At 45.4% G+C, this 16,519-nt stretch overlaps 1 protein-coding gene across 2 annotated transcripts in view; it reads left to right on the top strand.

Moving 5' to 3' along the window:
* Positions 1-16,519, top strand: part of WDTC1 (WD and tetratricopeptide repeats 1) — a 154,145-nt gene that overhangs the window by 46,415 nt on the left and 91,211 nt on the right. For both annotated transcript variants that reach the window (XM_075335920.1, XM_075335919.1), the window contains exons 5-8: positions 4,788-4,899; positions 5,215-5,402; positions 7,796-7,978; positions 8,065-8,156. In XM_075335920.1, coding sequence (XP_075192035.1) covers positions 4,788-4,899; positions 5,215-5,402; positions 7,796-7,978; positions 8,065-8,156 — 575 coding nt within the window. The remainder of the gene's footprint in view (positions 1-4,787; positions 4,900-5,214; positions 5,403-7,795; positions 7,979-8,064; positions 8,157-16,519) is intronic.

Here is a 16,519-nt window from a genome sequence, read left to right as displayed (position 1 = left end):
CGGTTCAGGACTTCTTTTTTTCATTTATGGCCCTACCCTCGGCTCTGCCACAGCACCAAGGGTCTTAACTAAGGTCATGGCGACCACCATGAGTGCCCTTCACGCCAGGAGAGTGGCTGTTCTGCCTTGCTTGGATGACCTCCTCATCAAGGGCTCAACTAGCGTGCAGATCTCTGTGGGCACCCTATCCCGCTTAGGGCGGCTTCTGACTCCAGTCCAATCATCCCCGGTCGCGTCAAAATCCGTTACCTCCCTGGGCATGTCCCTGGACACTCTTCGGGGCTTGATATTTCTCCCTCAAGTCAAGGCGACCGCTCTACAACAAGCGGTACACTGCCCTCTACATACTCCTGTCACTTCATACGATTCAGTATGAGAGTGCTAGGTAGGATAGCGGCGGCTATAGAGGCAATGCTGCTCGCTTAGCCACACCACCGCCCACTGCAGCTTGCGCTTCTAGCTGCCTGGCACCAGAGCCCCTTTTCCTTGGACGAACTTTTCACCTGACACCTTCAGTCAGGTATGCGCTTTACTGGTGGCTTCAGTCCTCTTCCATATCGAGAAGGAGTTTTGCTCCCCCAAGTGGACTGGCTACTCCTGACCACGGACGCCAGCCTCTTAGTCTGGGGAGCAGCGTACTGGCTCCACACTGCTTCGGGACGTTGGACACCCCAGGAGTCTTCCCTTCCCAGAAATCATCCTGAAAATCAGCGCGATCTTCTCGCGCTCAGGTCATCCCCCCCCTTCTGCTAGCAGGTCGTTTGATTCGGGTCCAATTGGACCATGCAACAGCTGTGGCCTATGTCAATCAGCAGGGAGGTACCAGCAGCAAGACAGCTTATCTCGAGGTCCTCAGGATCCTCACCTGGACCGAATCGACGGGGGTCTGTGTTTTCAGCGTTACACATACCGGGAGTAGAGAACTGGATGGCGGACCTTCTAAGTCGCCAAGGCCTGGCCGCCGGAGAGTGGTTTCTCCACCCAGAAGTGTTCCCACACATCTGCACTCACTGGAGTACACCAGACGTGGAATTAATGGTGCTCTACAAATAAATAATAATAAATAATAATCTAATGGCCTCAAGGTTGAACGCAAAGGTACCCGCGTTCTTAGCCAGGTCACATGACCCACAGTCCATTGGCGCGGATGCTCTAGTCTCCTGAAGTCGTTTCCGTCCAACTTACATGTTTTTCGCCTCTGCCCCTGCTGCCGCGAGTAATCAGGAAGATCAAGGCAGAAGGAGTCCCGGTGATACTAATAGCACCGGACTAGCCCAGGTGCGCCTGGTATGCTGAATTAGTACAATTGCTCATGGCACCTCATAAGCATCCCAGACTTGCTGACCCAAGGGCCCATTTCCCATCAGAACTTCAGAGCCCTGAAGCTGACGGCCTGGCCATTGAGACCTGGACTTTAAAAAGAGGGAGATTCTCTCCTGCGGTCATCTCCACCATGTACAGTGCCCGAAAGGCGGCCTTCATCCCATATTTACCACCGTACGTGGAAAACTTTCCTTTCCCAGTGCAGGGAATCTAATGTCCAACCTATACCTCTGGTGATCCCCAGAATTCTTGATTTTTTTTTTGATTTTTTTTTTGCAGTCAGGTTGCAAAAGGGGTTGGCCCTCAGCTCCCTTAAGGGGCAGGTTTCTTCTCTCTCAATATTCTATCAATACCGCCTAGCTTGCAATCCGCAAGTCAAGACTTTCCTCAAGGGTGTTTCCCATCTAGTTTCCCTGTATAAACGGTCGCTGGACCCATGGGACCTCAATCTCGTTTTGGACGGTATCCAGAGGTCCCCTTTTGAACCTCTTAAGGAATCTTCTCTTGCTCTTCTCTCCTGGAAGGTAACATTCTTAGTGGCGATTACGTCCATCAGACAAGTTTCGGAACTGGCATCACTCTTGCCGCGAACCCTTTCTGATCTTTCATCAGGACAAGGTGGTTCTACGCCCCCTTCCGGATTTTCTTCCGATGGTTATTTCCCCGTTTCATATGATCGAGGACATTGTTCTGACTTCCTTTTTGTCCGCACCCAGTCCATAGGGTGGAAAGGTTTCATCTTGTGAGGGCTCTCCGATATTACGTACCCAGGACAGCCCCTTTAGGAACATAGACTCCTTGTTCGTCATTCCTGAAAGGCCTAAGAAAGGACAGGCAGCTTCATAGGCAACGCTGGCTCGCTGGATTCGCTCTACGATCCAGGAAGTCTACTGCATTCCTAGTGGGCTGCGGACTCATTCCACGCGAGCAGTTGGCGCCTCTTGGGCCATTAGGCATCAGCCTTCAGTGGAACAGAGGTGTAAGGCTGCGACCTGGTCTTGCCTACATACTGTTTCAAAGCATTACTGAATCCATACCCAGGCTTCGGCTGAGGCGAACCTAGGTAGGAAAATTCTGCAAACGATATTGGAGTATCTATCTCAGTAGGCGCTCCTGGCTATCTGGGACTGGTTCCTAGTCCTTGGGTTGCGTTGTTTATTGTTTACCCACCCATGGACTGCTTTCGGACGTCCCATGGTCCTGTGTGCCCCAATGAGGCGTCAGAGAAAAATGGATTTTTGTGTACTCACTGTAAAATCGTTTTCTCTTAGCCATCATTGGGGGACACAGCACCCACCCTGTTGGGCCTTGGTTCTCTCAGTACCTTATTTGGTTATGACTCTTTTTTTTTTCTCATGTTCCTCTGTTGAGAAGTTTTTACTGTTTTTTTTCTGCTACTGCTTGTGTACTAAAACTGAGGTTGCCTGGCCCGGCCAGGGGGTGTATACTGCAGAGGAGGAGCTATGCTTTTGCATCTACTTAGTGTCCTCCTATGGATAGGCAGCATAACACCCATGGTCCTGTGCCCACCAATGATGACTAAGAGAAAACGATTTTACGGTGAGTACACAAAAATCCGTTTTTTTTTTTACAGGTGAGTCTCGTCTAATTTACGCACATGCATTTTCAGCATGCTACAATATATACTTAGGCGGAATAAAGCTTAAAGCTGAAATAAAAACCTGCAAGTCTGCACAGCCTCATTGATTGCACTCATCAGAGTTGTATGCTAGTGTGAGCGAACGTTTACTGCCATACCTTACTACTTTTTACTTGAATATTTGTATTTACATATTACTTTTTATTAATAACTAGCTGTAGTACCCAGGCGTTGCCCTGGATAGTAACTATCTCTCTGTCTCTCTCCCAGTCTCTTGTCTGTGTGTCGTTGTCTGTCTGTCTCTCTGTCTGTCTGTCTGTCTCTTTCCTTGTCTGTCTGTGTCTATGTCTCTGTCTATCTGTTTCTATCTCTCTATCTATATTTGTATCAGTCTATGTGTCTCCATCTCTGTGTCTGTATGTCGCTCTCTATCTCTGTATCTGTCTTGGTGTGTGTCTGTCTGTCTCTCTCTATGTCTGTGTCTGTCTCTTTTCCAGGGCTGTCTCTTTTCCAGGGCTGTCTCTTTTCCAGGGCTGTCTCTGTCTGTGTCTCTGTCTCTTTATGTCTCTCTCTGTCTCCCCACCGACATCATATTAGCTCACACATAAGCTTCTTATACTAACAGTTTATTTTGTTCCTATAGCAACCACTGACAGTTGCTATTAATAGCCTTTAGCTCTTACCTCCATTAAATTTAATGTAGGCAGGATTTTGGAGAGTAACTGTAAAGCACAGGGTTAAATTTTCCCGTCAAAACATAGTCTGTGACGTTCCCTGAGTCACATGAGGCGTCTGTGCAAAATTTCATGATTGTAAATGCGGCGGTGCGGATTCCTTTAGCATACATACATACATACATACATACATACATACATACATACATACATACATACATACATACACTGAGCTTTATATATTAGATTGATTAATATAGGTAGCATTAACAAAAGCTCTTATGCCGGCGTCACACGCTACGATATATCGGGCGATATGTCGTCGGGGTCACGTCGTTACTGACACACATCCGGCATCGTTTGACAGATCGTAGCGTGTGACAGCTACGAGCGACTGTTAACGAGCAAAAATACGTCGCTCATTTTCATAAAATCGTTCCTCCTTTTGCGTGCCGGTTGTTCATCGTTCCTGAGGCAGCACACGTCGCTCCGTGTAACACCCCGGGAACGACAAACACAGCTTACCTGCGTCCCGCCTGCAATGCGGAAGGAAGTAGGTGGGCGGGATGTTACGTCCCACTCATCTCCGCCCCTCCGCTTCTATTGGCCGGCCGCTGTGTGACGTCGCTGTGACGCTGAACGTCCCTCCCCCTTCAGGAAGTGGATGTTCGCCGCCCACAGCGACGTCGTCTGGCAGGTAAGTACGTGTGACGGGGGGTTAACGACTTTGTGCACCACGGGCAACTAATTGCCCGTGACGCACAAACGACGGGGGAGGGTACGATCGCACGATAGATCGTACCGTGTGACGCCGGCTTTAGAGTTGTAAATGTTGTTGTACTTTTGTGTATTTACTTACCGAGAACAGGTTTCTTTTTATTTGCTGTTCATTGCCAGTGGACCGTATTTTCTCATGTACAGAAGTATTTGACTATTTTTCACTACCCTTTGAAACAAAGCTGCTATACCCTTTGCGTGTTGTGTTTATATAGATTCACACCTTATACTGAAGCAGTCACTATAAGGTACAGCTGTGTATCTCTCAGACTTTGTATACAGCACTTCCTTTAGTAATCTCTGGTTAGGGAACCATTCTAGTGTATCATATGCTTTATTATCCTTTCTGCATATGTGGTCGTCTATGTAATAAATTGTGATCTAGTTTTCTTCTTACCTGTATTCCTGTCCAGCTTGCTGGCCTCTGGCTCAGATGATCAGCATATGATGTTGTGGGATCCTTTTCGACACAAGAAACTGTTGTCCATGCACACAGGTCACACTGCCAACATCTTTTCTGTTAAGGTAAGCAACTATCAAAGAATTCTTAGTGTCAAGTGTCTGCGTCTATGTATATATTGAAGTAGTTGTTATGGTCGCTTCGCACATATTATTGTAGTGTGTTAGCAGTAGTTCTACAAAGGACTGCAGGAAGGTATTCCTTCCTAAGGTCTGATAATCCAGCACAAAACCTTTTGTAATTTGGAATTTCACAAGCAGTACAATGAATGTAGAAATTTTGCTGATGAATAAAAAACCTACTTTTCTATGGCCACCTAATAACTAGGATTAAAGCAATATAATATAATTATTCTATATTTTCTATTTCTCCTTTGTCAGTTCCTTCCACACACTGGAGATCGTATCTTGATTACTGGAGCAGCTGATGCCAAGGTTCTTGTCCATGATGTTAACTCCAAGGAAACACTCCATGTTTTTGCTCAACATACTAACCGAGTGAAACGAGTTGCCACTGCCCCAATGTGGCCAAACACTTTCTGGAGTGCAGCAGAGGATGGCTTGATCCGGTGAGAAAATTCTGACGTTTGTAGATTTTCTTTTCATTGAGTATAGCCATCTTTAAAGAAGTTGTCCGACATAGACTCCAATATTTTTTTTAAGCTAATCTGTGCTGTATTGTCATATAAAACGCCCCTACATTTTTTTTTGTTTCTGACTTTTTCTCTTCTTGCATTATCACTTTATTCTCTGCAGCCCCTTTATTTACCTGCAGCTCAAGCAAACTTGACTTTTTCCTTTCCTTGGTTGCCAAACCTCAGTCAGAGCTGGCACCGCCCGACCTCACTGTCCAGCCCCGCCCTCTGCACACTCATTGGCTGTCAGTAGCCTGCCTAGCACTGACCTCTAGCAGAGGACAATATGGGCACATATAATGTAGTAATGTGTTCATCCTATAGTAATGCCCCAATCCTGTAATGATGTGCCCCATCCTTGTGCCCATCTTGTAGTAATGTGCCCCATCCTGTAGTATTGTGCCCATCCTGCAGTAATGTCCCCTTTCCTGGTCCTCTTCTTGTAGCAATATTCCATCCTGTAGTAGTGTCCCATATTGTGCCATTCTTCACACACAAAAAAAACAAACACAAATCCTTCTCACCTCCCTCGGTGTTCTGCTTCTTGCGACTGCATCCCCCTTAATGATTGCTGCCAGTGCAGGAGCTGGTGCTGACAGACGCGATCCGCCCGAAGTCCCCTTGTTGAACGCTGCCGGTGCAGAGGCCACTGCTGGCAGCGCATTATATCAGATGACAGATTCCCGGGCGCTACGCATGGACGAGCTCTCTATACAGCTTCTCCAGTGATCAGCTTCTGGTCTCTGATTGGGCGGCGGCTGATCATTGTGTAGCGCCCCTGACTGCGTCAGGGTGCTACAGGGAACTGCATCCTGTACTCCAGGGTGCAGGGCCTACCCTCCCATGGTTCCAGGTTCCCATCAACAGTGTCACTGACATCCGCGCTACAAATCCCAACCACACCTCACACCAGGGCTAGACAGACACACCAGTGAGTTGGTCAAGTTGGAGCATGGCCGCCCACCTAGAGGTCAGGCAGACTGGTGGGAGGGGAGAGACAAGAAGAACAGAGTTAGCCCTCAGGGAGTGAGGAGCGGAGGAGTTGGAGCTCCCAGGGAGTGCAACAGGTTGGGTCGCAAGCGGTAGTCCGGGACCATAGGAGTCGGGGACCAGTATTAGGAACACTGGACATGAGTGTAACAGACGCAGTCTAGGAGGACTGTTGGCACCAGAAAGCCCAGCCACCTTACCGGTACCGAGCACAGCGGGGTACAGGACCCTAGATCGGGGAGTAGCTTCAAGCAACCTGATAATTAACCTGTGGAGGATAGTCTCTTTATGAACTTTCCCCAAGAGCTCAGAGATTGGAGGCATCAGCACAACGCGGGGGATAGGGTTCTCCAAAACACACAACCCACTGAAATCCCAAGTGCCAGCCACCAAGAGCACAGCTGCCATACACACGGGTAGCAGGGCCCTGAAAGTTTCAAGCCAAGGGGTCACAACTGTAAACTTACCAAATGACACTGTTGGGAGTTGGACCTGGACGGGCTCCCCCGTAGAGACTGCGGTGCCTAGAGAATTTGGTTTACCATCTGTGTGAGTGTCTGCTTAATCCACCTGATCCAACACCACGACTACCGCATTGAGTAATCTAACCCCTGCACCCTGCTTCCCAAGGCCAAGCAAGCTACCCGTTCACCAAATCCCCACTATCCTTTAACCCCTTTACCGCAACCCGCAGGTTGAACATTCATCCCCTGTAAATATCCCCTTGCATTTGAAGTGGCCGCAAGCCCCCGGGTCCGGAAACCCTCGAGTCACAGCAATCCCGGATCTGAGCAGTTCGACTGCTGCTGGGGCGGCACAATTGCAGTAGCCGTACACAGAGCTGGCATCTGCGCAGCGCCTGGAAATCAGTCATCTGATATAACGTTCTGACTGCACAGGCCCCCAGCACAGGCAGCAATCATCAAGGGGATTGCGGGCCGCAAGAAGCATCAGGGGCTGCCTGTGGCCTACGGGCAGCATCCTTGAGACCGCTGCACTACGGAATGTGTGAGAGGGTGCAAGGGAAGGGGGGCGGGGACTCTGACGCACTGTACCCACCCAGCAGTGTGGCAACATGTTGTCAGCTATGATGCCAGTCAACAAGATCCTGCCCCTCTCGAAGTGAAATAACAGAAAGCAGCAAAATCAAGGCAGGAGCGGTCAGATGACCACTCTGTGCTGGGGGAGAGGGGCTGACAGCAGCGCAGGTAGGTAGTCACTATCTACTTACCTACCCCTATGTAGCCCAATAGTGAAATGACAAAAAAAGGCAAAATAAGCCGGATAACTTCTTTAATGTAACCAAATGAACATATTTATGTTGTTGTTTTCTTCAGGCAGTATGACTTAAGAGAGAGCAGCACCCACTCTGATGTTTTGGTAGATTTAACAGAATACTGTGGCCAATTGGTGGAGGCAAAATGTGTAAGCATCAGCCCCCAGGACAACAACTGCTTGGCGGTAGGAGCCAGTGGACCTTTTGTGAGACTGTATGATATCCGCATGATCCACAGTCATCGGTGAGTGATTGTTAGGAATGGTAGTTTATGGAGTATTGTTCATAGCAGGGATAGGTAGATTACATTTAATATGTTCCTAAATACAGAAAGAATCTCCAGCAAACCCAATCTGGGCTCCACACCTTTTGCTCAAGACAGAGACCAATCCCAGAAGGAGCTGTACAGTATTATGTGGCAGGTGAGATACTATTTCTTTGTTCTGTAAAGGTGCTGAAACAGTCACTTATTGAAGTAAAGAAGCTTCCATCAGTTTCTGACAATTTAACAGGAGAGTGACTAAAGACTAGACTGTATTGGCCTAAACACACCCCTACTGACCTAATCTTAGTTTACACATGATTGTCTACTGTGCCATGTATCTAATCCTATCATGTGTGATACAGTTCACTGAGCCATGTATCTAAAGGCCCCTTTACACACTGCAACATCGCTAACGACATCGCTGTAACGTCACTGGTTTTGTGACGCAATAGCGACCTCCCCAGCGACATTGCAGTGTTTGAAACGCATCAGCGACCTGGCCCCCCGCTGTGAGGTTGCTGATCGCTACAAATCTTTCAGGACCATTTTTTGGTCTTTTGTTTCCTGCTGAGTAGCATGCATCGGTGTGTTTGACACCGTTACAATGACTTCGTTAGCGACTTCCCTTTCAAATAGCTGCTTTAACACGTCCCCAATGACCAGCTAGGTCGTTCTGCAGATCCGCATCGCTGCTGCGTCGTTGGCCAGGTCTGCCTGTTTGACAGCTCACTAGCGACTCAAAAGAGACTTTGTAGCGATCCCGGCCAGGTTGCGATCGCTGGTGGGATCGCTAGAAAGTCTCAGTGTGTAAAGGGGCCTTAAAGGTACCGTCACATATAACGAGATCGCTAGCGAGATCGCTGCTGAGTCACAGTTTCTGTGACGCAGTAGCGATCCCGTTAGCGATCTCGCTATGTGTGACATCTACCAGCGATCAGGCCCCTGCTGTGAGATCGCTAGTCGTTGCAGAATGGTCCAGGCCATTTTCTTCAAAGGCGATGTCCTGCTGGGCAGGACACATCGCTGTGTTTGACACCGTGTGACAGGGTCACAGTGACTGCTGAGATCGTTATACAGGTCGCTACTGCGACCTGTATCGTTCCTGCATCGTTGGTAAGGTCTTACTGTGTGACATCTCACCAGCGACCTCCCAGCGACTTACCAGCGATCCCTATCAGGTCGCATCGTTTTCGGGATCGCTGGTAAGTCGTTGTGTGTGACTGGGCGTTAATCCTATCATATAAGGAAAAAGATCGGCACTCACAAATAAAGCTTCTTTTATCTATACATAAAATCCCACAACCAACAATTAACCCTTCATATTGCTAGAAGTGACTCAACCTAAATATATATACAATAAGTTTCCTAATGGAAAAACCCTCTTATTTCTAAAAAAAAAAAAAAAAAAAACAAAAAAAAAACTTTTGTAAAAAATAAATCTACAGCAAAAATATATTAACAATAACAAACAAACCTATATAGTCAACCAGTAAAAAAATTAAAATATATAATATATATTTGAGTTGCCTGAAACAAGAACATCTCATAACAAAATTTGTGCATATCTTTATGTGAAGAGAAAAAATAAATCAATTCTTTATATCTAAAAAAACAACTTTTTTTAAAAAAATGTTTTTGCACACTGTGTGGAGTGCCCGTGGACATCTCATTCTCGAGTTATGAATTGACCATATCTCCAAAGATTCCACATGAAATCAATTGAAATATATCAATGCTGTACTGATTTTACAATTACCGTATTTACGATTGCCACTCCGGCTTATAATAGACTAGCTGTAGTACCCGGGCGTTACCCAGGATAGTAACTGTCCCTCTGTCTCTCTCCCAGTCTCTGTCTCTCTCCCAGTCTCTGTCTATTTGTCTCTGTCTGTCTCTGTGTGTCTGTCTCTCTGTCTGCCTCTTTCCCTGTCTGTCTCTGTCTGTGTGTCTGTCGCTATCCATGTCTGTCTGTCTGTGTCTATATCTGTCTGTCTCTGTATCAGTCTCTCTGTCTCTCTCTATCTTTGTCTCTCTCAATCTCTGTCTGTCTCTTTCCCCCTCTGTCTCCTTTCCCTCTCTGTCTTTTACCCCCCCCTCTGTCTCTTCCCCCCCCCTCTGTCTCTTTCCCCCCCCTCTGTCTCGTTCACCCCCCGTCTGTCTCGTTCACCCCCCATCTGTCTCGTTCACCCCCCGTCTGTCTCGTTCACCCCCCGTCTGTCTCGTTCACCCCCCGTCTGTCTCGTTCACCCCCCGTCTGTCTCGTTCACCCCCCGTCTGTCTCGTTCACCCCCCGTCTGTCTCGTTCAACCCCCGTCTGTCTCGTTCAACCCCCGTCTGTCTCGTTCAACCCCCGTCTGTCTCGTTCCCCCCCCCCCGTCTGTCTCGTTCACCCCCCGCCTGTCTCGTTCACCCCCCGTCTGTCTCGTTCACCCCCCCGTCTGTCTCGTTCACCCCCCGTTTGTCTCGTTCACCCCCCGTCTGTCTCGTTCACCCCCCGTCTGTCTCGTTCACCCCCCGTCTGTCTCGTTCACCCCCCGTCTGTCTCGTTCACCCCCCGTCTGTCTCGTTCACCCCCCCGTCTGTCTCGTTCACCCGCCCCGTCTGTCTCGTTCACCCCCCCGTCTGTCTCGTTCACCCCCCCGTCTGTCTCGTTCACCCCCTCGTCTGTCTCGTTCACCCCCCCGTCTGTCTCGTTCACCCCCCCCGTCTGTCTCGTTCCCCGTTTTTGTCTTTTTCTGTCTCTCTCTTTCCTGGTCTCTGTCTCTTTCCCTGTCTGTCCATCTCTCTCTCTCTCTCTCTCTCTCTCTTGCGCCGGTCTGTCTGTGTCTGGCTGCCTCTGTCTGTCTGTTTGACTGTCTGTCTCTCTCTCGCTGTCTGTGTCTGTCTGTCTCTTTCTATCTCTCTATCCATCTCCTCACTGACATCGTATTACCTCACACATAAGCTTCTTATACTAACAATTTCTTTTGTATAGCAAACACTCACAGCTGCTGTTATTAACCTATAGCTCGCAGCTCCATTGACTTTAATGGAGGCATGGTTTTTGGAAAGTAACTGAAGAGCGGGGTTAAATTTTCCCTTCAAAACATAGTCTATGACGTTCCCTTAGGGGTACTTTGCATGTTGCGACATCGCTACTGCGATATCGTCGGGGTCAAATCGAAAGTGACGCACATCTGGCGCCGGTAACGACATCGCAACGTGAAAAGCCTAGATGCGCCGATAAATGATCGCAAAAGCGTCGTAAATCGGTGATCTGTGTAGCGTCGGATATTTGCATAATGTCGCACCAATAGGAGATACAATGTTGTTCCTCGTTCCTGCGGCAGCACATATCGCTGTGTGTGAAGCTGCAGGAGCGAGGAACGTCTCCTTACCTGCCTCCACCGCCAATGCGGAAGGAAGGAGGTGGGCAGGATGTTTACGTCCGGCTCTTCTCCGCCCCTCCGCTTCTATTGGCCGCCTGCCGTGTGATGTCGCATGATCTGCCCCCTTAGGAAGGAGGCGGGTCGCCGGCCAGAGCGACGTCGCAGGGCGGGTAAGTGCATGTGAAGCTGCCGTAGCGATAATGTTCGCTACGGCAGCTATCACAAGATATCGCATGTGCGACGGGGGCGGGTACTATCGCGCTCAGCATCACTATCATCGGCTAGCGATGTCGCAGCGTGCAAAGTACCCCTTAGTCACATGGCGTGTCTGTGCAAAAATTTCGTGATTGTAAATGTGACAGTGCGGATTCCTTTAACGGACATACATACAGTGCCTTGCGAAAGTATTCGGCCCCCTTGATATTTTTCAACCTTTTCCCACATTTCAGACTTCAAACATAAACATAAAAATTTAAATTTTATTGTGAAGAATCAACAACAAGTGGGACACAATTGTGAAGTTGAACGAAATTTATTGCTTATTTTAAACTTTGTTAAAAAATTAAAAACTGAAAATTGGGGCGATATTATTCGGCCCCTTTACTTTCAGTGCAGCAAACTCACTCCAGATGATCATTGAGGATCTCTGAATGATCCAATGTTGTCCTAAATGACTGATGATAAATATAATCCACCTGTGTGTAATTAAGTCTCTGTATAAATGCAACAGCTCTGTGATAGTCTCAGTGTTCTGTTTAAAGCACAGAGAGCATCATGGAGACCAAGGAACACAACAGGCAGGTCCGTGATACTGTTGTGGAAAAGTTTAAAACTAGATTTGGTTACAAAAAAATTTCCAAAACTTTAAACATCCCAAGAAGCATTGTGCAAGCGATCATATTGAAATGGAAGGAGTATCATACCACTGCAAATCTACCAAGACCCAGCCGTCCCTCAAAACATTTATCTCAAACAAGGAGAAGACTGATCAGAGATGCAGCCAAGAGGCCCATGATCACTCTGGATGAACTACAGAGATCTACAACTGAGGTGGGAGAGTCTGTTCATAGGACAACAATCAGTCGTACACTGCACAAATCTGGCCGTTATGGAAGAGTGGCAAGAAGAAAGCCATTTCTCAAAGATATCCATAAAAAGTGTTGTTTAAAGTTTGCCAGAAGCCACCTGGGAGACACCCCAAACATGTGGAAGAAGGTGCTTTGGTCAGATGAAACCAAAAATCAAACTTTTTTGGCACAATGCCAAAAGAAAACCTGTTTGAGTCTGCAAAAGACCTGAGACTGGGATGGAGATTTGTCTTCCAACAAGACAATGATCCAAAACATAAAGCAAAATCTACAATGGAATGGTTCACAAATAAATGTATCCAGGTGTTAGAATAGCTAAGTCAAGTCCAGACCTGAATACAATCGAGAATCTGTGGAAAGAGCTGAAAACTGCTGTTCACAAACGCTCTCCATCCAACCTCACTCAGCTCGAGCTGTTTATAAAGGAAGAATGGGCAAGAATTTCAGTCTCTTGATGTGCAAAACTAATAGAGACATACCCCAGCTGTAATTGCAGCAAAAGGTGCCGCTACAAAGTATTAACTTACAGGGTCCGAATAATATTGCATGTCACACTTTTCAGTTATTTATTTTTTTAAAAAGTTTAAAATAAGCAATAAATATCGTTCAACTTCACAATTGTGTCCCACTTGTTGATTCTTCACCATAAAATTTAAATTTTTATCTTTATGTTTGAAGCATGAAATGTGGGAAAAGGTTGAAAAATTCAAGGGGGCCAAATACTTTTGCAAGGCACTGTACATCCATATACACACATACATACACTCAGCTTTATATATTAGATAAATAACAGCATCGTATCCAACGTACAAGGAAGAATCAAGTCCATTCAATTTCAATCTCTGCTCTGGTTGAAATGCGACAATATTTTTCAATGCCGCAACATTAGTCTTCGCTACAGTTTTTTTTTATATCAATGAATAACATTATGTTCAAAGAATGGAAACAATAGGTCCACTTGATTTCAGCCCATCTTCTGTAAAGTTGCTTCCATGGGGCTCCTTTAATTTATTTCACCGATCATAAATAGTATAAAATGAGAACTTTAACACATCGGAAGTCCTCTTTGTTACGCCACCATTTTAGAATTATGAAATTGAAACATCTTGGAATCCGCAACTATGAAAATACCACTAACTAGAAAAATTACAAAACGCTATAAAATACAGTACAGACCAAAAGTTGGGACACACCTTCTCATTCAAAGAGTTTTCTTTATTTTCATGACTATGAAAAATGTAGATTCACATTGAAGGCATCAAAACTATGAATTAACACATGTGGAATTAAATTCTTAACAAAAAAGTGTGAAACAACTGAAAATATGTTTTATATTCTAGGTTCTTCAAAGTAGCCACCTTTTACCTTGATTTTACTGCTTTGCACACTCATGGCATTCTCTTGATGAACTTCAAGAGGTAGTCACCGGAAATGGCCTTCTAACAGTCTTGAAGGAGTTCCCAGAGATGCTTAGCACTTGTTGGCCCTTTTGCCTTCACTGTGTGGTCCAGCTCACCCCAAACCATCTCGATTGGGTTCCGGTCTGGTGACTGTGGAGGCCAGGTCATCTGGCGTAGCATCCCATCACTCTCCTTCTTAGTCAAATAGCCCTTACACAGCCTAGAGGTGTGTTTGGGGTCATTGTCCTGTTGAAAAATAAATGATAGTCCAAGTAAACGCAAACCAGATGGAATAGCATGCCGCTGCAAGATGCTGTGGTAACCCTGCTGGTTTAGTATGCCTTCAATTTTGAATAAATCCTCAACAGTGTCACCAGCAAAGCACCCCCACACCATCACACCTCCTCCTCCATGCTTCATGGTGGGAACCAGGCATGTATAGTCCGTTCACCTTTTCTGCGTCGCACAAAGACACGGTGGTTGGATCCAAAGATCTCAAATTTGGACTCATCAGATTAAAGCACAGATTTCCACTGGTCTAATGTCTATTCCTTGTGTTCTTTAGCCCAAACAAGTCTCTTCTGCTTGTTGCCTGTCTTTAGCAGTGGTTTCCTAGCAGCTATTTTACCATGAAGGCCTGCTGCACAAAGTCTCCTTTTAACAGTTGTTCTAGAGATGTGTCTGCTGGTAGAACCCTGTGTGGCATTGACCATGTCTCTAATCTGAGCTGCTGTTAACCTGCGATTTCTGAGGCTGGTGACTCGGATAAACTTATCCTCCACAGCAGAGGTGACTCTTCGTCTCCCTTTTCTGGGACGGTCCTCATGTGAGCCAGTTTCTTTGTAGCGTTTGATTGTTTTTACCACTTCACTTGGGGACACTTTCAAAGTTTTCCCAATTTTTCGGACTGACTGACCTTGTATTCTTAAAGTAATGATGGCCACTCGTTTTTCTTTACTTAGCTGCTTTCTTCTTGCCATAATACAAATTCTAAGTCTACTCAGTAGGACTATCAGCTGTGTATCCACCAGACGTCTGCACAACACAACTGATGATCCCAACCCCATTTATAAGGCAAGGAATCCCACTTATTAAACCTGCCAGGGCACACCTGTGAAGTGAAAAACATTTCCGGTGACCACCTCTTGAAGCTCATCAAGAGAATGCCAAGAGTGTGCAAAGCAGTAATCAAAGCAAAAGGTGGCTACTTTGAAAAATCTAGAATATAAGACATATTTTCAGTTGTTTCACACTTTTTTGTTAAGTATTTCATTCAACGTGTTAATTCACAGTTTTGATGCCTTCAATGTGAATCTACAATTTTCAGAGTCATGAAAATAAATGAATGAGAAGGTGTGTCCAAACTTTTGGTCTGTACTGTAGATGTTTAGAAGCAGTAAGAATGTGAGTCATAAAAGGTAACAGTTTCGATGATAAAATATGATTGTAGACTGCAAACAAACATTACATGACAATACCATGTACTATTTCATATCGTGTGTACATCAAAAATCTGATTATTTTTAAGTTTCAGTTCTAAGACTATTGTCACATATTAAAAAAGACATGTATTAAAATATGTATTAATAATACAATCAATTTTAAAGGAAACCTGATTTGTCAAAATCACAGTTTATCCCATTGGTTCTAATATCTGTAAATGATCAATCCAAAACGCCTCGCAGCACTTCAGAATTGCAATGCGGTTACCCCCTCTGCGAGGTTGTTTAACTTGCTCAAGAATTTGGAAACGCAATTGTGATGTATTATGTTTACATTTCTCAAATTGTGCAGGTAAAGAGAGTAAAAGATTTTTTTTGCCGGATCGTATACTTGTTTAGATAGTCTTTCCTTCATTTTTAAGATGGTTTTAGTATATATACCACAAATTTGCTATCACGTTAAATATTCTCTGATCTTAAATGCTTCACCCGTACGGGGATGATGGAAATACTCACCTGGGATGACACCTGAACAGTGTACACAGTTATGGCATGGATATCTATCTGATTTTGGAGGAAACAAAAAGCTTTATTTTTTTTAATCCCTAGATCTGCATGTACAATTTTATCCCTAATATTCTTAGGGTGTTGATAACAGGCTATCGGATAAAGCTGAAACTCTTGGATAGTGGAATATGGTAATTTGATAAAACTGCAATGCTTCTTTATGATTTTATGAACGAGTTGAGACCACAGATGAAATTTGTTAACAAAAGTCATCCGTTGATAATCTTTTTTTGTTTTGATTTATAGGGTATTGTTTAATGTGTTCCCTTCACAGGAATTTCAACGGATAACCTCGATGTTCAAATTTGGCTACCACATCATCCAAATTATTTTCTACTGTTTCCTGTTTGGTCACAATCCGGATCACTCTGAAATTGAGAAAATGGAAGTGCTTTTTTAAAAAAAGGGTGATTGCTAGAAAAATTATTGTTTCTATCTGTGATCTTCATGAGCAAATCAGTTACCAAATTATTAGTTGGACCCTTTTCTACCATCGTGTCCAAAACACTAATTTTTTCAGTACTAATATTCAATGTGAATGACAACTTTATCCAAACAGAATTAATATACAGTGGGTACGGAATGTATTCAGACCCCTTTATTTTTTTCCACTCTTTGTTTCATTGCAGCCATTTGGTAAATTCAAAACAATTCA

Source organism: Anomaloglossus baeobatrachus, chromosome 2 (genome assembly GCF_048569485.1).
Source record: "Anomaloglossus baeobatrachus isolate aAnoBae1 chromosome 2, aAnoBae1.hap1, whole genome shotgun sequence".
Taxonomy (NCBI): domain Eukaryota; kingdom Metazoa; phylum Chordata; class Amphibia; order Anura; family Aromobatidae; genus Anomaloglossus; species Anomaloglossus baeobatrachus.
Note: the sequence above shows the minus strand (reverse complement) of the source record. Positions and strands in the feature narration are given on the sequence as shown.